This window comes from Miniopterus schreibersii, assembly GCF_964146895.1.
Source record: "Miniopterus schreibersii genome assembly, chromosome: 17".
NCBI classification, from domain to species: domain Eukaryota; kingdom Metazoa; phylum Chordata; class Mammalia; order Chiroptera; family Miniopteridae; genus Miniopterus; species Miniopterus schreibersii.
In genome coordinates this window covers 13,648,366-13,671,218 of record NC_138117.1, presented here as the reverse complement: position 1 = coordinate 13,671,218, position 22,853 = coordinate 13,648,366, and the positions used below count along the sequence as shown (strand labels likewise).

The 22,853-nt window shown below is 38.5% G+C and overlaps 1 protein-coding gene across 1 annotated transcript in view; it reads left to right on the top strand.

Annotated features, from left to right (window-relative positions):
- Positions 1-21,491, top strand: part of EIF3H (eukaryotic translation initiation factor 3 subunit H) — a 66,177-nt gene extending 44,686 nt beyond the window's left edge. The window contains exons 3-8 of the mRNA XM_081117389.1: positions 9,068-9,235; positions 10,715-10,814; positions 12,019-12,168; positions 17,693-17,813; positions 19,763-19,895; positions 21,270-21,491. Of these exons, the coding sequence (XP_080973515.1) occupies positions 9,068-9,235; positions 10,715-10,814; positions 12,019-12,168; positions 17,693-17,813; positions 19,763-19,895; positions 21,270-21,367 (770 nt within the window). The 3' untranslated portion in view covers positions 21,368-21,491. The remainder of the gene's footprint in view (positions 1-9,067; positions 9,236-10,714; positions 10,815-12,018; positions 12,169-17,692; positions 17,814-19,762; positions 19,896-21,269) is intronic.
- Positions 21,492-22,853: the final 1,362 nt, after the last annotated feature.

The following is a 22,853-nucleotide window of genomic DNA, read 5'->3' as shown; positions in this document are numbered from 1 at the left end:
TCTTATGAATGATTTTATTTAAGCCTCTTAACTGCTTTATGAAGTAGGTACTGTTTTCTCTCCCATTTTACAACAGAGTAGACCTAGGTTGAGATAATTTGTAGTATAGGTTATACAACTAATATGTGATAAAGATGGTATCTGAGTTAGCTTGGACTGCCATAACAAAATACCATAGACTGTGTGGTTTAAACAACAGGAATTTATTTCTCACAGTTCTGGAGACTGGAAATCCAAGATGAAGGTGCCAGCAGGGTTGGTGTCTGGTGAGGGTTGTCTCCTTGGGTTGCTGACGGCCACTTCCTCAGTGTATCTTCACATCAGTGCTCAGTATTGCCTGTGGATGGAGAGAGGGGGAGAGAGAGAGAAAAAAAAAAAGAAGAGGGGGGGAAGCAAGCTCTGTGGTATCTCTTCTTATAAGGGCACTAATCCCATTGTGAGGGCTCCATCCTCATGACCTCAGCTAAACCTAATTATTTCCAAAGGCCCCATTTCTAAATACCATTATATTGGAGGTTAGGCCTTTAACGTAGGAATTTGGGGTGGGTCACAATTAGATCTATAATAGATGGTGTTCAGACAATGTTGGGCACTTCAGATCCTAAGTAGTCTGGTTCACTAGCCTCTTCCCTGGTACACATCTGTGATTTAGGAGTGCTGGTACTTACCCAGTAGGCAAGCTGGCCAGCAGTAGGAAATTCTATCAGTGTGTGCGTATGCACTTCTTTAATATATGTATTACAAAATTCTTTTGCCAAAAAATAAGAAAAAGAGAACACATGCAAAATAAGAGTAAGAATTTAAGTAAGAAAACAAAAATCGTCTGTGACCTCACTCCCTGGAGAAGTATTGCCATCACTATTTTAGCATATTTCTTTCCAGTCTTCCTCTGTTGGAGAAAGGAGTAACCCAGGCTGTTTACATATTGGCCTTATATGATTCATAGTTTTAGATTCTGCTTTTTTTCTTAGCGTCTCATCATTCCATACCAGTTAATTTTTTTAAAACCATTCTAAATTATTTTTGCCTTGAAGAAAAATTTGAGAGCTTCCAAGAAGGTAGATGACTGTGTGAGCTTAGTGTGGGAGAAGTTGTCAAGATCGATGACTCAGAGAGCCCCTCACTGAGGGAAAAAACATAAGAAGTAGCAGGCATGTAGGATGGGGTTGATAAATTCAGTGTATACTTTTACAGAATGTAGTACCTATGGGACTTCCCCCTGAAAATGCTCATTAAGCAAAGAGCCATCTGGACTGGAGGTTGGTTTTTTTAAAATTGTCATCATCAGCCCTGGTTGTTGTAGCTCAATGGGTTGGGTGTCATCCTTTGCACTGAAAGGTTGCTGGTTTGACTCTGGTCAGGGCACGTGCCTGCCTGGGTTGTGGGCTCCATCCCCGTCGGGGGTGTGTAGGAGGCAGCTGATTGATGTTTCCCTCTCACATCGATGTTTCTCTCTCTCCCTCTCCCTTCCTCTTTCAAAATCAATAAAAAAAAAAAATCTTTTAAAAAATTGTCATCATCATATGGCTGGAAGTTGAAACCACAAATTTCTAGGTGAGGAAATTAAGGTTCAGAAAGATAAGTGCATTAATTACCACCATCTCATTAGGCAGCCATATTGAAGAGGGAGCACCTTTTAAAAGATGATGTCACTACAATTTTATCATAGTGACCGATTCCCAGTCCAGGTGGTACTTAGTAACTGGTTTCAGACCATCCCCCCTCCCCTGACAGTTTGTTCACTGCAAACAGTACTTCCAAAGGTCATTATTTATTCTCTATTTTGAATATTTAGTGCTCACTACTGATACATCCCATTCTGCTTTTTGAACAACTAGAGTTTGGATTGATAGGCACTTTCTTACAGGATGAAATCAGTTCGTTTTGGTAGCCCCTTATTTTTTTGGAGGGTGGGGGTAACTTGTACAAACTGTTTTCTGTGTTATGAAAAGTTCTAATGTGGCTATTCTCTTGTTTTACATTAAAAAAACCTAGGTTTATAGGAAAGGTAAATGTGATTGATTATTCTATTTTAGAGATGTCTTCTGCTTCTCAACACAATGCATAATAGTTTTCTTTTGAGACCTCACATGAGAGTTTTACTTCAGGGTTGAGAACCAGAGAGAGTCTTAGCTTCTTTGATACCTGAGGTTTTTCTCCCCTTTCACAATGTAAACGACCATCTTTCTCTTTTTGCTTTGATTGCCAGAGTGCTCAGAGCTAGATTTGTATATTTTAATCAAAATATCTGTGGCTTTCGTCACTTTGTGTAAGTCTCTGCTTCACCTTTAGTTCCACTTTCCATATTCCATTTTCTCTAGTCCTGATTTTACGGATTGTGTTTTCATGCAAGCTACTTCATGTCTTTTTTGAGTATTGTAAGGTAAGACGGGAGATACCTAATGTCCTAGTTTGACTTTTCTTTAGGGCCTTAACAATAATCATGGTTTTGAAACATTCTTGTTATCTGTCCTCTTGAAAGCGTTGGTTTATTGCATGAAAAATAGATATTTTCTAAATCTAGAAATTCTCACTTGGTCTAATATGCCATGCTCTTAATTGTTGCAAGAGGTAGCAGTAGTCAGTAAGTTCTTCCTTAAGTGAGAATTCTTCATGGTGAGCTGAAAGGGGTCTAAAACTCTTGGTACTGTGAAGGTGAATTCACTTTGTATAAAAAGATCTCAAATGGCATAGTACAGTTAACTTAGTAGCTCTTCTCTATCATCTACTTATGTGCATGTGTTTTCGTGACCAAGGACATACGTGCATATATATTTTAAATTCTTATAACCTCAAAGAAATGGGATCTCCTGGATGTGTTTCATGATTTAGATAAGAAAACAATATGAATTTGTTACAGTTTGTACATATTATTTTGTTATTTTCTGTGAAGAATCCAGTTTATTTTGTAGGAGACTTCTTAAGATACATTAAAACCTCAAAAAACCTGATTTCCAATAATTTTCAAAACTTACAAGGTTTGAAAGTTGGAGTGACCCCCCCCCCCAATTTCCTAATTCCTAATTTGCTATCCAGAAGAGATTCATTCTCAGAATTCATCAACACTTTAAAGAAGAAATTAAACCACCTAGGACAAATGAACTATTTAAAAATTTTTCTGTAAGATTATTAAGAAAGGCAGTATTTTTGTTACTCCTATTTAAATGAAACAGGTTAGTTGCTAGGTAGAGTAGAAATGATATTGGACACTTTATTGTGAAAAATCGAACTGTTACCACACTTCTTAAGCAGTCACACGGGTAGCCTTCATAACAGATGTACTAATTGAAAAAAAGAAAGAATATGCGATACAGACTGGGTAGGATAAGATAACATGGGAGTTTTCAGAAATGAGGGTACTGTATTGTTCTCGCCGCCCAAAGAGGACTTAAGTCTTTTTCCAAATGCACATTCTGTTTGCCTAAATCTACATCTGCTACTAGCTTTGAACAGTGCCTGAAACGTATGTGCAGCTTGGCAGAAAATCGGATATGAAGACGAAAGCACGGGGTAGTTTGTCTTGTTAAATAATGGAGCACAGCTTTCACAGTTGCTAGCCTTCCTGTGCTCACTGGTGTCCCATGGTGCTGCTGGGAAAGAGGCTTGTGATCATTTTCTTAACAGTCCTGCACAGGTTAGCCCTCGTGCTAGAACAGATAGGAGATTTTGATGTATTTCATTTCCTTGTCTTGTTTGTTGAAATCATTGATTTGTTTTGTTTGTTTGTTTGCTTTTAAAGCCATCTCTTGATTGGGCTTAGTTTGTTTCTTTGCTACAAAGATTATGTCCTAGATCTGGTCTCTCTCTGCTCCCTTACTTGATGTGTTTGTACAGGTTATTTTTGATCTGAGCCAGTTCTTCATTACAAAGTAGTCTTGGCATATGTTTCAAATAGTAACATAGAATGAAACATTTTAGGAGTTTGATTACATATTTGAGATAATTATCGACTTTGACATTTAAAAATCTTTGAAGGTAGTTTTTCACTTAAAATCTTACTGGAGTGTTAAATTATTGGTTAACTTAATGATCAAACAGGTACGTGGCATGGTTTCTGAAAACCTTTAGAAATTGGGGGTTTCTGCTGTATCTGTGTTATGCTTTATTGATCCAGAAATAATTTACGCTTTACCAATAAGAAGAGATGAAGTTTTGTAAGTGGGTGGTTGCCTGGGCAGTCAAATTGAGTCCTGCCACTTTGCAAGCTGTGGGAAACAGCTTTCCTAAAAGGATTTCAGTAATCGTGATTAGCTCATTAGAGTTATTGTGAGGAATAAAGTCATATAACATATGTATACCATGCAGCAGAAGTCTGACTTAGTAAGTGCTCACTAAGTGCTAGTTTCTTTCTTAGTGCTTAGCTCTATTCTTTCCCTTTAGGCTATACTATCTGTACATATTTGAAATATAATTTTATAACATTTAAAAATAATTTGGATTTCATACAATATTAAGTCATTAAGACAATAGATCCATTAAGATTTTAAAATTTAAATTAGATTACCTGGTCCTTTGAGAGTTTCCTAATGAGACATCTGTAAAACACTTTCTTCCCCTTGATCTGACAGAGCTGGAGTTTGAAGATGTGCTACAGCTCGAACTTTCTCCTTTCTGCTCATCCCCAGCCTGGCCGACTATGGCAGTTTCTTTGTTCCTGTTTTTCAGTGAGAAATTGTTTCTTGAAAGCTCACTTAAAATATTGAAATAAAAAAGATAGTTTTTAAAATGAGCGTGAGGAATTGAAGGTGAAAAGAATGCTAGCTAATTATTCTACTTGTACCGAAAAGCTTCTAATCCATTATCCTCCCCAGGAGCACTCAGATCTCAAACTTCTGTGTGGTTGTTTGACAGTGTAACTCCACATACAGCATTTAAATATAAGACAACATATTATTTTCAGTGTTTTCATATTTGAAGATAAAACAAGAGAAAGCCCAATGAATGTGGTGGATTTTTGAAAGGAATAGTTATTGGGTAGCCTGCCTCAGTTAAGACATTTTAACCCTCTGCAATTTAAAATCGACTGTTTTGCAAAGAGCGTATCTGGAAAAAGTGAGTATGAATGTACTCGTGCCAGACTTGGAATAGTTACTCAGTGTTGTAAATCGGGCTCTTCTTTGCTTGGGAGAGGCTTAGCCAGTTAAGAGGATTGTAGAGGTCAAAGAGATTTACAAAATTTCAGCTCATTTCTATAATCCTTCCAAACTTTGTAGCACCACCCACCTCAGTTACATCTAAGTGTAGCTCTTGTATTAGAAATTTGAGTTGGCTTAGTAGTAACTACCAATTTGTCTTTGAAATTAATTTGCTATGCACTGTCTCTCCCCGTCTTTGGTAAGGAGTTACCTTTTTAAGCTGCGCATGTTAAAAGGTTCTCCCCTAAGCTTTTCACCACACAGTTCTGAGCCCTTCTGTTTGAATATTATCATAAACTTTAAAATACTCCTCCCTCCAAAATTTTTTCCCCTTTGCTATTAATCTTTGGGAAATTCCCCAGGATTATTTAGCCATTAACTCAGAAGTGAATATCATTAGTTGAAATTGCTGCTTGCGTTTCTGTTAAATGAGAGAACTTTAGAACAAAAATGAAAGCACGTCTAACCTGGACCAGCTCTACAAAGTTGCCTAAAAGCGCTTGGCTCTTACTTCATTGATCTGCATTAACTCAGCCATGTGGAGTGCAGGCACTTGATGTCAAGGGGCCTCATTTTTTCTTTTCCTTTTGTTTCTTTGAAGACATTCTCTGTTCTGAGGTGTGAGGCACTTCCTGGATAGGAGTGAACCTTATCTCTGTCTTGCCTCATCTTTTACACACTCCTGTTAACTCCAGCCCAGGAAAGTGAGACTGGCCTGGCATGAGAAGGCAAATAGCTCTAGCTCCCACTCGCCAGAGCCTGTGGGCTGGGACACAGCATTGTCACAGTCACTTCCAGATAGCGTGAGCCTCTCCCCTGCCCCCGTTACATTAGTGTTGTAGCTAAATTGGGTCTCTTGTTCATGCTTCGGCTACCCACCCCTAATATAACTCCTGAGAGAGACCAGCATAGCCACACAAGCAGTGGCATTTGCCCTGGAGATTGGAGTCTGGAATGACCATCCTTACTGTGTAAAATTTACTGACATGTCACCATTTCATGATTTTTTCTTGTCTTTTCTGTAGGCCAGAGGGTAAGTAGGTGTGGCAGTCAGATCTGTTGATTGATGGTGGCTGCCTGGAAGCATGGTTTTGAAATAGTTTAGTGGGCAGTCTGCTCAACATTTCTTATCTCTGCTTAGGTTTACGGGGATGCTTTTGCAGGGTTTGGTTTTGCATTCTTTGAAAACTTGGGCTGGAGGAGGAGAGAAAGCTGTGGGTGAAGGGAGACAAGGCTACTCGTCGCAAGGACACAGACCTCAAAGCTGGCAGAGAGAAAGCAAGTGCACTTGGCTGTTTGTGAGTTGTTTCTTGTTCTCTGGCATGTATACAATAGGAAAAAAAAATCACTTTTTAAGAATTTTATTGAATGAAAGTAAACTCTTCGAGGCATGCAGGCATCGGAGCACCCTGTGAAGAGTCACGAAGAAGACTGGCCCCCTCAGTGCTCCCAGCTTGACTTTGAAGCTCAAGCACCCACCCTTATCTTTTCATGGGTCACTTGCAGTCCTGTTTCCCTATGTGATGTGTCCAAGGAGACATTATTTTTTTATCTTTTTTTTTTCTTTCTTTAAATTGGGGTGGTAATTTCAAACCAAGTTGGAGAATGTCTGGAAAATTCACATAGAATAGGCCCAGCACACGTTTTTGTGTGTGTAATAGTGAAATTCCAGTGCATTTTAGATTTTCAAAAGCAGTTTTGTCAACTCACCTCTCATTGATCTCAACCTTTATATTTTTATATTAATCTACAATATTTAGGCCATATGAAAGCTCTTATCACCTTAAAAATGAGTTTTTATTCAAGTCTTGTAAAATCTGTAGAAGAGGAAAATGGAAGTGCCCCAGCCCCACCCCCAACAGTACAGAAGCTCACTCTCTGCTTCTGTACCCCCCCATTCCCGAGATAGACGGTGGGACAGTGCAGGTAACTCCACAGGATGGCAGGCTCATCCTTAGCCACCTCCCTAGCTGAGAGAAACACTTCATTTTTTATCCCTTATCCAGGGGGCTGTCAGGCAGGCAAGACCTAGATGAAGAAGGAATTTGGAGGTTTGCTACTGGTTAGAGAGTTTTTTTACCGCCTGCATCCTGAAAATGCTATTATAAAATCTATTGTATTTAGGCTACTTGAGGGGAGACTTATAAGATTACAGAATATCTTTCAGAAAAATGCATTGTGTTTTGTGTTTTTTTTTTTAAATGTTAATGGGAAAACTAAGCATCAGAGAATGATCACTAACTGGACAGCAAGATTCCCCACAGGGGAAATTCAGAGCTGGCATGACAACCTTGATCTCTAGATTCCAAGCCTTTCTTCTTTTCTACTATTGCCAGTTTGTAGAATCTAACCTCTGCTTGTGTTATAGCTAAAGGGTACTTTAACACGTATTTTGGAATTATTGGTTGTTTAAAAATTGTTCTATAAAATCATGTTTGTAATTGTCAGTTGCTGGATAATATCTCCCCATTTCACCTTCCCCATCCCTTTAAAATAAATGGTAATTTGTCTGGTTCTCCCTTTACTTGTGATATTGAAACTTTTCGCTTGTAAGTTAAATTTGAATAAATTTTTTTATTGGCCAAATCTGCTTTTACTTTACTTTCAAAGAGTTATAGAATTTTAAATTTATGTGGCTGATACGAATCTGTTAAATTAGCTAGGAAAGGGGTCTCATGCTAGAGAGACAAAAATTTAAGATAAAAGATAATTGATGTAAGATTATTGACCATCTTATTGTGTATAAAAGGAAAAACTTTAAAAACCCCCACATAATTCTTGAGTAGTTGATGGATTGGCTGCCGTGTTTTATCATGAGAAATAGAATAAGCAGATTTATAATTTCTTTACCTAGTAACAAGTGTTGAAAAATAAGACCGTATTCATCCAAAGAAGGTTCTTTTATACTTTATGATCCTGAATTTTGTTTGCTTTGTGAAACTAGAGTGCTATAACCAAGGAAATGACAGACATGTAACCTTACTTTTGTTAAAACCTGATTGTGCTTTAAAAATGAAGTGGTTAGATTTTGAGTTAAGCAAATATATTTACTCAACATAGTTATGCTTTCATTGTAATAGAAATAGCTTGGATATTACTTTGACTATAAAATTTTCTCCTGTATCACATATTTGCTATTCATTATTGGGCTATATTGCTCTTTTAATGTTTAATTTATTGTCAGTTTGCACCTATTTTTCTAGTAATGCTGCTTGAAGTTTATCATATACATTGTAGTCATTAATTTGACAAAAGCAAAAGTCATCCAACCTTTTTATTCCATACGTGGAGATTAAAACTCTATATTAATAAAAAATATTATCTGTTACTTAACACAAAGCAACACAGAAACAAGAAAGAATTCTTTTTTAAATCTAGCATATGCAGCAGGGGGCACCAGATGAAGGCTAAAATGAATTCTTATATTTTAAACCAGCTACAGCTTGTATCCTGTTCATATTTAAATAACGTGGTAGTTAATTGTTTCCTCATTAGTTTTCTTAATGGTTTTAACTTCAGTTCTAAAAGCTATGCTGAAGAAGACATTGATAACAATTCTCACTTACTAATTCAAATGAAACTTCTTACAGCCAGTTTAGTAATTACACAATTTTTTTCTTAAACATATACTATTTTTAGGATTTTAAAAAGGGGAGTGGAAACTACATTTAATAAATAATTCCTTATTTAGCACAGGCATTATTGTGTTTTTAATACCTTTTCTACAAAATGTTTTTTCACTAATAAAAAAATGATTTAAAAGCTTAATTTTATTTTCTTTGTATGTGAGCTGAATGAATTTTAAATCTGGAAACCTGTTCCCTTTAGCTAATAAATAGTTGTGTAGAAATTATTTCTGAAACAGCTTGTGTTTAGTACTGGTGGCATCATTCAGTAGTTTCTCTTTTATCGCCCTCCTCCCCATTGTCTAGTCCAATATCAAATGGAAATGATGCGGAGCCTTCGCCATGTCAACATTGACCATCTCCACGTGGGCTGGTACCAGTCCACATACTATGGCTCATTCGTCACCCGGGCGCTCCTGGATTCTCAGTTCAGCTACCAGCATGCCATTGAAGAGTCTGTTGTTCTCATTTACGGTTTGTAGGAGTTTCCTTTATTATTCTTTTCTTCCCTTAATATTATTACTACTACTATTTTTGCTCTCTGTCTTTTTGCCTCTAAGAGCAGCCTGGCAGGCCTTCTCAAGTAAATACCAACCCTGTTTCTGCAGCAGCCTCAGCAGCAGCTAAGTCTAGACAGGGTTTCCTTCTTTCTGTTTATTTTTCTTGCTATCAGAGCCCTGATGTGTACATTTTGGAATGCTGGAGTAGCTGCTTCATTTTTATTCCTCCATCTCCCCTCCCTCATTTGAAGGGGCTGGTGGAACTAGACCAGATGTCTAACAAACCCCGATTGCTGGAGTGTCTGGCTCTGTACGTGACTGACCAATCATAACACAGCGTGCCAAGTTTTTTTTATACCTCTGACAGCAGCGTACAAAACCTGGACTGTTTCTTAGCACAAAGATTTTTTTCTTTTCGGCCTATTTAATGGTGTTTCCTCAAGCTCTCCAGACCAGATGTTCTGTGCTGTATCAGAACTGTAGGCAATTTAACAGCTTTATAGCCTTCCCCCTCCCCAAACACTCACAGTTTGCCATATCTGGCAGACTTGCATATAGTTTCCAGCTGAGAAGTAAATGTAACGTCCTGAGTATCTGTCAGAAAAAATACTAATGAATACGATCAATCTTATGAGCTGCCCCAAAATTGTTTCAGTATGTTAACAATTGGATTACAGTAAAGAACAAGTTGTTAAAGTGTACTTATATTGGCTGGAAACATTGCATCATCAGACCTTGATGAATTTTCCACTTGTTTCAATCTATTTTGGTTTTCATTTTATCACCTATTGCTAAAAGTTTCACTGTGTTAAGTTTCAGACAACATGAATGTTAACACAGGTTTTAGGCGAATATTGGCATGCCGGAGCCGTTATCATGCAGCAAGTGCTAAGCTCCCTTACTCGTGGACTGTTGAAGCACTTAGTTTTGACAAAATGAGTTTCTCTAAAACTAAAAGGACACTTTTGTCATAGCACTTTGACTTTAGTGATTTAAAAAAAAATCTGCTTTAACCAAGAAATTTTAATAGTGGATATTAGCATGGGTAAGTTTTGTTTGTAGGGCTGTTCATTTAAATTAGTTGACTGAAGAACCACACAAATGCATGCAGTGAATTTTAATATTTAATATTCATCAGTATTTTCCTTCTAGTTACAACAGATGGATATAAGATATATAGGACATATCATACATTAATTGTCATCATGATGACTGGTTCCAGCTGTGGAAGTTACTCTGCCTATTACAAGTGGGGTGATAGGCCCCTCCGTTTCCACTTCCTGTTTGCTCTGCTGGTTTGAATCTGTCTCACATTGTGCTCTGATTATTTATTTTGATCTTCGTTTTGAAAAGATTATGTGCTAAGTAACAGAATGTGCCTAGAACCCGTGTCAATCAATCGCTGGTAGTGACAAAATCCTTAGTACATTTTTTTCTCTTTTTCTCATTTGAGATCCCATAAAAACTGCCCAGGGGTCTCTCTCACTGAAGGCATACAGACTGACTCCTAAACTGATGGAAGTTTGTAAAGAGAAAGACTTTTCTCCTGAAGCGTAAGTGTTCGGGGGCCTATAAGGCATACAGTAGAGGACTGGGTGTGTTTCTTTTAAGACTTTAGTTTGTGACATTTATTGAATCCTCCGTGGTGTGGTAATACTTTTGCTATGTGGATGGTAGAAGTTTTCTGCATGGCCGAGTGCTACTTGATTTCTCCCTTTCCATGTTTAAACTGTTCTTTATGGAATGTCTCATATGTTGTTCCTCACCAAGGGCGAATTCAGTTGGAATGGGCATTAATTAGCTACTGGGTTTGAAGAAATAAGGGATTAAAATAAAGGGAGATGGACTGAACAATCAGCAGCTATCAGATTGTAAACTCTGTGTCAGTCCGGTTGTGAGCTGTATGTCTTATTTTCTGAGCTATTTCATGGTGGGGGGGCAGGGGAGATAACATTTTAAGGATTCAGTAAGGAATGTGGCTTATTGGAAATGTTATAGGTGACAAGTATGCATAGAATTAATCGATAAAGCTCTTTTGTGATCCTACACAATGGCATTGGAATATTTATGTTAAATTTTTAGAGAAATACTCCAAATTCTTTCATTTTCTGTTTATTATAGGAATTCTTATTTCTTATTAAAGTTAGTGGCTTTAACTTCATGTAGGACAGACAGATGGTTCATTGCTAGTTTCCCTTTTGAAATTAAGGGAAAGGAATATAAAAAGAAAAGCTAACTCATGAAGAGTCTCTAGATATGGTAACTGTAACTGAACTATGAGAAGTTGCATTCTTCCTGAGTTCTGAAGCATTGAATGTGCAGTGTTCTGTGAGTAGCATTCTGCTAGTTGTTAATCTCTTCAATTCAGTAGACTTTTAAAATCAAGTTGCCAAGAACTTGAGTATTTCTTTTTTCTAGCTATTTATTTTAAATGTTTTAGAGATTATATAGCATAACTTCCTGTGACATTTACATTTTATTATCAATGGCATTTTGAAGATACCTGATTATAAAGAAAGAATTGTTTCTTTTGCCAAGAATCTTATTTTCTGGGCTTGTAGCTCAAACTCAGATCATTTTCAGTTATTCAAATCTCTCGAGTTATGCTCGACTGTAAAACATTTTCTTCCATTCTAGAGAGTACTAATGAAACAAAGATCCTGGAGAGGGCTTGTAATTAGGGGAAAATGTATGAAATAGTCAATTTAACATTTACTTCTGACCGCCAGACTAAAGTATTTTTAACACGCTTCACAGATTGAAAAAGGGAAGTATCACCTTCGAGCACATGTTTGAAGAGGTGCCGATTGTAATTAAAAATTCACATCTGATCAACGTCCTAATGTGGGAGCTTGAGAAGAAGTCTGCTGTAGCAGATAAACATGAATTGCTCAGTCTTGCTAGCAGGTAAGAGGCCCTGCCTCATGAAAAGTCCCTTTTTATCACTTTCTGCAAAAAGACTCTAACCTACAAAACAAGAAAAAAATTACTTAAGCACATTTTGAGGTTACTAAGACAAGTAACAACATGTAGTACTTGTCCTGCCTTTCTAAGATCCCAGGAAAAAAAACGCTGAACTGATAAAGTGAGACAGTATTTGAATACTAATAGCTCCTCTTCTCGGAACCCTCTGCTGCCTTTGCTGGATCCTTTTTGCTCTGATAAGATAAATGCCCACAGGGGAGGATTTTGTATTTGGCTCAGCATTATTTATTGTACACTGCCCTCAGAGGCTTATGGTATTACGTCTGGATATTTAATAATGCTCGGGAGAAAAACAAAAGTACTTTTTTGTTTTACTGGTGGTACTTTCCCCTCTTCAGATGCAGACTTTATTAGCAGAAAACTTCCCGTTTGAATTTCCAACTAAACTTAGAATTTTCTGGACCTGGCACTCTTGCTATCTTCTGCAGTGGTGACATAATTTCCTGTGGCTGCTTTGGCTATCTGGTTGCTAAGATTATTTATGATATTGGTAAAATGCTGACTAAAGTGTCCCAAAACAGATTGTTTCCTTTATGGAATTACTGTGGTGTTCTCCCCCCCCCCCCCCCCCCCCCCGTTTATTCTCTTAACAGAAGAATGAATAGATTCCTATATATAACTTCTGGTCAAAGCCCTTCAGGCTTGATGTTAGTGATGGTTTTGTGGTGGGTGAAGGCTAACAGCAGACCCATAGAATGAAATTAAATGGACAGAGTTGGTTGTCAGTCAATATGCATTTGTTGAAATGCTGAAAGAAACAAAGTGTGTTTTCTTAAGCAACCAGTTTGAAACAGAAGCTTGATTATTGATCAGATTCCCAGTTATCCCAGATAGAATTGTGTACAACAGAACAATGTCAGATTCACCGTAAGACAAGCGGGATGAACCCAGAAGACCAGAGAGCCCAGTGTCTTCTCCAGGCTCTGGATGGGGAGAACTGTGGTTGAAGTGCCACCTTTCATGGCATGAATGCACCACAGAGGCCAAGAAAGTCTTTTCAGGGGAAGGAGAAGGAAATGGGATAGTGAACGGAGTGCTAAGTGAGGCAGCCAGGTTGCAAGGCTAATTTGGCACTAAAGAATGTACTGTGTAACTGCAAACATATTCATAGTAGTTCTTTAATTCGTCTCTTTAAGAAGGTTGTATTTTTCTTTACTGCTTTTACAGACCCACTCGGCACACCTGTATTTAAAGCTTGGGGCTAAGAACCTTTTTCAGCAATGCAGGGTTACAATTTGATGAATTAAGTATATAGTTATATAAAAATTTTAAATTTACTACGTGAAAGCTTTTGCTTATATAATTTATGTCTTCACCTTTTCCCAAGCTTCCTTTATTGAGCATACAAAACACATATAGCCCTGCTGTGCTTTAACATTACCAGTGAGCTGGCCTGTGATATCTGTTTGTCTAAAACATCAGTTATAATGGCCAAGAAAACATTCCCAATTTGCCATAGCTGCTAAGATCTAGACAGATACTTTATTATAATATTTGTCTTCTGTATTTTATGGGAAATAGGAAGAGAGGCCCTTTGCTCTCCGTGTTATTTTAGGGGAAAATTGGTGTTCCTGTTGGGAGAAAAACATGAAACAACCTTGAAGCAGAGCTTACACCAATGGACTGTTACATTGACCCAAACTGATAATACTACTTTAAAAACTTTGTTCATCTCAAATTTTAATTTATAACATTAGGCCAGTTGCCATAAACTTTTTTCTAAGAAAATCCGCGTCAGAAATCATTCTTAAGTAGCTCCTTAAACATTTTACTTGGTCTTGCTTTTCACAACCCACATGTGGATGCCAGTTCTTTGATTTACCTGACAAATTTGTCTGTGCTATGAATAAAACATACTACAGTCCCTTTCATTAAAAAAATTCTAACTTTTAATTTTATTAGATGAAAGTTCTAGTAATGGCTATTTTATAACAGCTTTTATTAATTTTTTAAAAATGTGTTACATAAGCCTTTAGCTTTGCACACATGAAAAAAAAATATTTTATTTCCTTTTTTAAAAAGTAAACGAAGGGTAGGTATCATACGTTAAGGATAATAAGGATAAATTAGTGCCCTAGCCAGAGCCCACTTATCACTGCATGTCTTGGCTGACATCTGTTTAAGTTATCTGTGTTCAGTTCTTTGTTTCCTTGGCAATAAAAGAAAAGGCCATTTTATTGAAACTCCTAACAATAACTCCCTGTTTCAGTATTCTAGTTGAACTGGTACTGAAAAGATCCCCATAAAATTGCCCTTGGTAATGGGCCTGTGATTTCCTGATATCTGTGAAGTAGTTATGTATTACACTTAATTTCTTTTGCATTACAAGGAATATTGTGCAGATTTTTGAGTCTTTTGTTTATTTGTGTTCTTTCACTATAATTCTGTATACCTATAATACATAATAATAGTACTTTAAAGACATTTTTGGTGGAGAGGAAGGGTCTCTTCTAGTAATACCTTTCTCATTGCTGCAATCAGTATAGTCAGCCTCCAAGATTTAAGCTCTGGGAACAAATACTAGATCTTTCTCTGCAGAGACAGTAACCTGCCTTTGTGGTTTTCTCCACTGTCACTGGGCACCCCTCTTCTCACCTCCCCAGTTGCCTGGTCATAGGATTGATGGTGATCTTTCTCTTTTCTGAATTCCTGTTACACTTAAGGACATAAATGACTATTTAACAACTATAATCCTATAGTTAATTACAGCATTTCTTGCATTTAATATCATTTTGGGGGCCTCAATTCTTCCCTTGGTGAAAATGAAAGGGTCGGGGCCTTCCATTAGGCCAGTCAATCCTTGCCCCTCCTGCCTTCTCATGATCTGACTTGTTTCTCCGCCCTCCTTCCTCAGATAGCTTCAGTTCCTCTCTGTGCTGGTTCTTTTCTACTGTTTATTGACTTATTTTTCCCAATTGTAGAAAATGTTGAAAATGTTCAGCTATACAGAAAAATTGAAAGAATAAATGATACAGTGAACACCCGCAACCCTTCACCTAGAGTCACCAGTTGTGTATCTTGCCACATTTGCACCGGCTCCCTATCTATATACATAAAAACCATGTACTTTTCCCCCTGAATCATTTGAAAGAACATTGCACGCATTGACTCTTAACCCCTAAAGACTTGAATGTGCATCTCTTAGGAATAAGGACATTTAAACTTGTTTAAGTCTGTCTCATCTTAAAAAGCAAAATTACAGAAAGAATATCTTTTGACCCCATGCCAGTATTATCCATTTTCTTTAACCTTTTGCTTCATTTCTTTTTTTTATAGGAAAAATTTTTAATAGAATTTTCTACATGTTGTATGTTTCCTCACTTTCCACTCACTAGGTGTACTGCTCTGTCCATTCTGTGTTGTTAGAGCTCTCACTAAAGTCACAGAAGACACCTTTATCCCATTCATTAGATTACCAGATGTAATACAGAGTCTTTTAGGTTCTTAAACATTTAATGTGTTGAAAATCTTTCTTCCCGAAATACTTTCTTTGGAGTGTGAAATCTCAGCTCTCCCGGGATACTCCTCACCCCCAACAATGAGCCCTCTTCTGTTCATCCCTTAGCCTCAGCACTCCTGTTCTGGGCGCTTATTATAAACAGAACCAAACAGTAAGTGGCCTTCTATATGTGTTTGCTTTCTCTTGGGGTATTCTTCTAAGTTTCACTCTCATATCAGTGCTGCATTCTTATGACTCAGTAGTATTCTGTTGTACAAATAAAGCACAATTTATCCCTTCACCCTTTGATAAACATTTGGGGTTTTTCCACTTTTTGGCTGTTATGGATAATGCAGCTATTAACATACATGTATAAGCTTTGGTGTGATCATGTTTTCATGGAGTATATACCGAGGGTCATCTATTAACTCGATGTTTAACTTTTTGAGGAACCATCAAACTGTTTTCCACAGCAGGTGCAGCATTCTTTTTATTCCTACCACAGTGTGTGAGGATTCCAGTTTCTGTACATCCTTGCCAGCAGTCCGCAGTAGACTCTTAACTGATTTCCTGGTTTCTGCTCTCCAGTTTGTTCTCTGCATAGCCAGAGTGGTCATTTTTCTTTTTTTAAAAAATTGATTTTTAGAGAGAGGCAGGGAGGGAGGGAGGGGGAAAGAGAGGGAGGGAGGGAGGTGGAAAGAGGGAGGGAGAGAGGGAGAGGTGAGAAACATCGATTGCTTGCCTCCCACAACCTGGGTATGTGCCCTGTCCGGAATTGAACCTGCCACCTTTTGTTGTATAGGACGACACTCCAACCAGCTCAGCCACAGTGGCCAGGGCCAGAGTGGTCATGTTAGAATTTAAGGCAGCATGTGTCACAGACATGTAGAACTCCAAGGCACCGTCCACATTGTGCTGGGTGCTGTGTGGCACAGCGGCTGACTTCCCTTATGTGCTTCCCTGAGCTCCCTACCGTGTTGCTGTGCTTCAGCCATGCCCACCTCCTCTCTATGTCTAGTTCCCGCCTATCTCGGGCCTGCGGCATGGTGCTTTCTTCCACCTATGTTGCTTCTTGCATGGCTGATTCCTTCTAATCTTTTGCTTTCGGCCTGTCCTCTCCTAAAGAGATATTCCGGCTGTACTACTTAAAGTGTCTGCTTAAAGTGTTGCCCTTTCTTTCTTCCCACCCCCAATCAATTGTAAGCTCTGTGAAGATAGAGACCACGAATGCCTCATTCACAGTTGCCTCCCTGTTTGCTAAAACTGAAGTTGGAACGTACTAGGTCTTTTAATGAATGAATGAGTACTGTTTTTGGCTAGTTAATGTCATAGTACACACATGTAGTAGCAGGCCTTACCCTGGCAAGAGATAGTCACAGGCAGAAGTCAGTATGGTGGCCGCTGTCCTAGCTGGGGCATCAGTGATATGCATTAGCATCATGTTATAAGAAGATTTTGGTAAATGAGCTGCAGTGGAAATTTCTGGAGAGGAAAAAAAAGTATGATTGAATGTACTACAGATTCTAGGAAGGGCAAGAGGAAAGGAGCCCGCTTTCTTGCTTCACTCCGCTTTACAGAATAAATGCCGCTATTGCTCTTTTAGAACCTGCTAGATATGTGCCAGAAGTCCTAGTCTGTTTGCATGATTCTTTCTTTCTATGGCCACCGATTTAAATGTTCTGGGGCACAGTTTGGGGGAGGGGATGCTAATGGAAAGAGCTCAGGAGTACTGAACTTTGGTTGTGAAGAGAGTATACATGGTAGATATCCTGCCAGTTCCTACCCTGATGTGTGTGTGCTCTGACAGTGAGGAATGGAGCTGTTTCAGACATGGAAGGCTGAATGACAAGCTGACTGAGTCTTTCCTCTGCCCTTGCTTTCATGTGTACTGTGCTCTCATTCTTTTAGCAAATGGTGGATCAGTGTAGTATCTTGGAACTCTTCAGAGCAGCGTCAGAGCTAGAACTTTAAAGCGTGACACGTCATTATATTTACTTTACGTTTCAGCAATCATTTGGGGAAGACTCTCCAGTTGCTGATGGACAGAGTGGATGAGATGAGCCAGGATATAGTTAAATATAATACGTACATGAGAAATACAAGTAAGCAGCAGCAGCAGAAACACCAGGTTGGTATCTCGGAAAAATTCAACAGACAATTCGTTTCCATGTACGGTGCTCAAGAGTCATCTTCAAAGTGACCTAAATGACCTGATAAAGCACTGACTGTTAGCTAGTAGCTCTGTATCATGTTTAAAAAAAGTATTCCATATGTAGTATGTTCCTAACATTATTTACAAGTTATACTTAAAAATAACCTGCCCTAAAGAGAGCTAGTATATAAGCTCAGGTTGTAAGGCCAAGGTTATGCAAATAAGAGTTACATTTATTGAGAAAATCAGAGGCAGAGAGATTCTAGAGTGTCACAGCTCATTTCTTTACTAACTATAATTGGTTTGGTAGTGGCTCATTGCAGCATAGTTAGCAATCTTCAGTTCATTTAAAAAACTGAGCAATTGTGATTAAGAGCAAGCAATTTTGATAGGAAATAATAGACCAACTGCTGTGAAATAGATGGTATAATACAGATAAAAACCCTAGAATTACCTGAAGATTCTCATATGCACATATACTGCTATGGCCATTTAACTTTTTCTTTATTAGCGTTGCCTGAAGGCCACATGATTTTCTCAGTTCCTGGAATATTGTTTCTGGGCTATGTTGCTCTGAAATGTTCTTAACATTTGATTCATAGATAAGTGGATTCCAGAATGTTTATATGGGAAAGTGTTTGTGTATGCCTACTTTGTGTTCATTAAAATGTACTTCAAACTAGATGTTAACAGTAGAATTCTAAGCACAACCAAGTGATTCTGAGAATGTTGTAGTAAAAAAATTTTTTATATCAGTGTTCATTTATTTAGTGAAATTTAAAATTCTTTACTTAGAATTGTAAACACACATATAAATCTATAAAGTATTTTAACTGAAAAAATGGTGGTGAAGATGGTGATGGTGAAGATCTGATAAGCTGGGGGGAAAACCCCAAAACAAAACCCCACTTTATTATTTGTTCTGCTGGTTCTTCCTTTCGTTAAAGGACTCAACCTGGGTCATCCAGTTGAAAACCTGTTGCTGAGGAGATAGTTGATTCTGGAAACCAGTCTTACAGATACTTTTCAGAATTCTAATGTCTTAAATTTGCATTCGATATTTATCCTTACTTACCATTCGTAGCCCGTAGTAAGTATAGGAACCTTTGCAAGTGACTCTTCTAGTTTAGGAAGAACTGCCATTTCCCTTGGTTTGCAGGACTCCAAGAACTTAAAATTTGTGCTAGCCTTGTTTGGTTTCTCATTACCTGACCTTTTAAGGCTATGTGTGGGATGCTATTTTCCCCTGCTTTTGTAAGCAGTCCACAACTATTAGCTCTTGATTGTAATTTGACTCATAAGTTTGTAGGTGATCTATACCTTTATAGATCCCCACCTTCTCTCCAGAGGATCATAGGAATCCAGAGTTTGAAAGTTTTGGAAGCATTATCTAAGCTAATATTCATTCTTAGCTCTAGACCTAAAGCACAGGTTTATCTGTTGTTAATAGTAATAGCAGTTACTATTATAATAATAGTGATGATGGCGTTAGAATAACATAATAATAACATCATCAGTATTGTTTTTATGTTGGTCAGTAGGGATAAAGCTGAAAGAATTCCCCAATGTGGTAGTTCCATTACTTAGTTCTGAAAGATGACTTGCACTTGTAATGCTACATTTATCCCATTGTCATAAATGGTCATGGTCCTCCCTTCTACTTGGAGTTAATCCTGCGCTGCTTTGCCTTGTAAGCCTCCTGTTTCTCACATAACCAGTCTTGTTTTTCCAAATTGTTACAGACTTTTAGAACTCAGAGTGACACTGAAGTTTACAGCAAAGGAATTTTCTTCTACTGTTGCAATATTTAGCCTCTTAGAACCAAGGGTTACCCTTATAAAACAGATCAGAATTCAGAGCAGTGGGGTTTTGCGAGTTGCATAAGTGAGGGAGTCTTTACCAGATCCTTTGCCTCTGACGTGTAGTATCAGCAGCGACGCCAGCAGGAGAACATGCAGCGCCAGAGTCGCGGAGAACCTCCCCTCCCCGAGGAGGACCTGTCCAAACTCTTCAAGCCTCTGCAGCCCCCAGCCAGGATGGATTCGCTGCTCATTGCAGGTACTGTTAGCCAGTGCACGTGGCCGGTTTCTCTGTTCGTTAGAAAGCAGGTGGCAGTGAGATATTTGAAAAAACAAAGTATACGTCATAAAAGCTAGTGTGCTTAAAATGGTTGAATGACAAATATGAGTCTAGTACCTATAATTTCTGAAATTTAAGAATTTGCTAGTCTGTTATTTTCCAGTCCGTTCAGTGCTTCACTGTGTGTTTATCTGAACATATTTGAGATGGTATTATAAACTTTCTAAAATGGGAAGGTTTTATTTGTGTTATCTTTCATGGAAAGTAAGAAAATATTTTTACAGTCTCATGATGCAGAAGATCACTGAGCCCGGCCCTTTGCTGCTTGCGTTCTAGCACTGCACTGAGCCCACGTCTGTGTGTGGGTGTTTAAACTGAGTTCAGTTTTCTGACTCAACAGTGTTTCCCTTACTTTGACTTAAATTGTAGCAACATGAATGCAATTCTGGATGGACTTTCTCTGGGGATAATTAACATTTAACACCTCCTTTAAGTGGTAGAGATTTTATTTCCTACACTAGGACTTGATTTTGAATATATTACATTCATGAGCTTATTAGCTATAAATACCTTATTTCTATATAAATGTTGTTAAATACTGTTTGATTCAATTAGCCAGTTGTCTGTGATGCATTTATTAGAGTGAAAATCCTACTCAAAGGAAAGCTGATCTTCTATAATTTCTATTGATATATTCCTATTGATCTATTTTTTAGGATGGGGGAAAAAATCTAAATTCCACAAACTTTCTAGTACACACATAAATTAAATTTGGGAAACTGAGACATGTTCCTTACTTAAGGTCCAGTGCATGCAGAATTGTATTTCTCATACTTTCAAAAAATATGTAACTGCTGTAGCAGATCAGATAATCAGACTTAAGAGGAGTGATGAAGTCCTTCTTCAGTGGGCTCTGTGCTCCTGCTCTGTCATGGCTTTGGGGGTGGGAGGAGAGCACAGACTGAAAACCACTATGCTTGCTCTTCTGTGGGTCGGGTGAGTTTACAGTTCTTCTACCTGCTAAGGAGACCAGTGCTGTTTTCTGCCTTGTGCAGTGGTTGGTCTGAGCTGTGTAGTTAGTTCATTTTGGTTGACAGCTAATAGGTCCTTAACTGCTGGTTACCTTTTTGAAAGTTGTAGTTTTACTTCTCTGGGTGACCAAGATCGGAAGGTAGCTCAAGAACTAACCCTATCATCCCTTAATGGAAAGTAGAATTGATTCTTACTGCCTCTTACTCAAAACAAGACAAAATACTGGTGGTTCTGTGTTGTGTTGATCTTCTTGTTTGAGTTCCAGGTCATTTTATAATCTGAGGATCATTATGACTCTCTCTCACTTTCCCAAATGCATAGGCCAGATCAATACTTACTGCCAGAACATCAAGGAATTCACTGCCCAGAACTTAGGCAAACTCTTCATGGCCCAGGCTCTCCAAGAACACAACAGCTAAGAAAAGGAAGTTTCCGGAAAAGGAGTTGACGCGGACTCTTGAGATCACATTGGGGAAACTCTTGGAAGAAATAATTTGCATATTGAAAAATCTTTCTAGCCAATAATAAAATATTAATAAAATAGTCTCAAGTGCTTGCTCATTTGGGTTGAGACTTATGTCTAGCTGCTTGTTTTTGTTTTCTTTCTACCTATTAATTTCCAAAAGATGAAACAGTCTTCACCAGAAGCTTCACCAGGCTCCATCTTCCACGGTCCATCACCTTCGCTATCTCTGAGCTGCCACATCTCATCCACACACTTAGTACTGCTTGTCCCGACTCCTGACCCAGAGGCCCTGACTCCCACTGTGAATCCTACTACTTCATCGCTCAGGCGCTCCGGAAGCCCAGGCTTCATCCCCTTGCCCCAGCACCCCCACTCCGCAGGCCTGGAATTGCTTGGAATGTTTCCCAGGGGTCCACCTTTTCATTTCTTTTGGTGATTATTGACCAGTCCTCATGCCCGTAGGCCACTGGCACAGGGATTAAACAAAATCACTTTACCAAAGGATTATATTTTGTATGGAAATGAAATTCATTCTGTGTATATTTTTAAATTTAGAACTTCATGTTTACCTTTTCCGTACTATGATATAAAACCCTGCTAAGAGCAGGTTTTTTTGAGTGCAGGAAGAAGATCTGGGAGGACAGTAGTACATTGGAGAAAAACTGTTTCAGTGATTTGTATTTGGAGGCTCATCAAAGATCCCGCTATTGGTGTAGTGCCACATCCAGATTCACCTGCTGCTTGAGGTGTGCCTGTGATACTCCGGTGACTTGCACCCTGAAGACACCTAGGAGGCTAATCAGAAGGAATGGATAAAGGGTGAGAAGGGTTGAGAAATCTTTTTCAACATTCCTTTGGAAGCGCCATTGTGGCTCTGGGTCAGACAGCCGGATCCATGCCTGGCTCTTCTCCTTTACTGCGTCCTTGGACCAGTTGCTTAACCTCACTTTCCTTGTCCAGATGAGATGAGAAAAGCAGACGAGCATATTAACCCTATATGGTGGACTGAGTGTTAAAGAAGGTCATTGGGGATTGGGGTAAAGCACACAGCACAGTGGTGGGTGAGTAGCAGGCACTCGGTAAGTATTGTGATAAGGTGGACACTCTATCTATTCAGGCTGTTGGGTTATTAGCAGGATTTTGCTTTTAAAAAGCTCAGCTCCTTGGTCACTCTAGAATTCAAACATTGCTCACGTGTGTAATTTTCTAGGATAAATTCCTAGGGATGGACTTACTGGTCAAAGGGTATTTAAAATTCTAAGGCTTTTAACCTGTACTGCCAAATATCTTCAAGAAAGGTTATACTGATCTGCACTCTCACCCATGGTGATTTCTTACCCGAATCAACACACATTTGAGTATTACTGCTAGGCAGAGGGGTATTGGCCATGGTCCCTGCCCTTGAGGACTGTGTACTCTATTGATTCATTTCCCTGCAT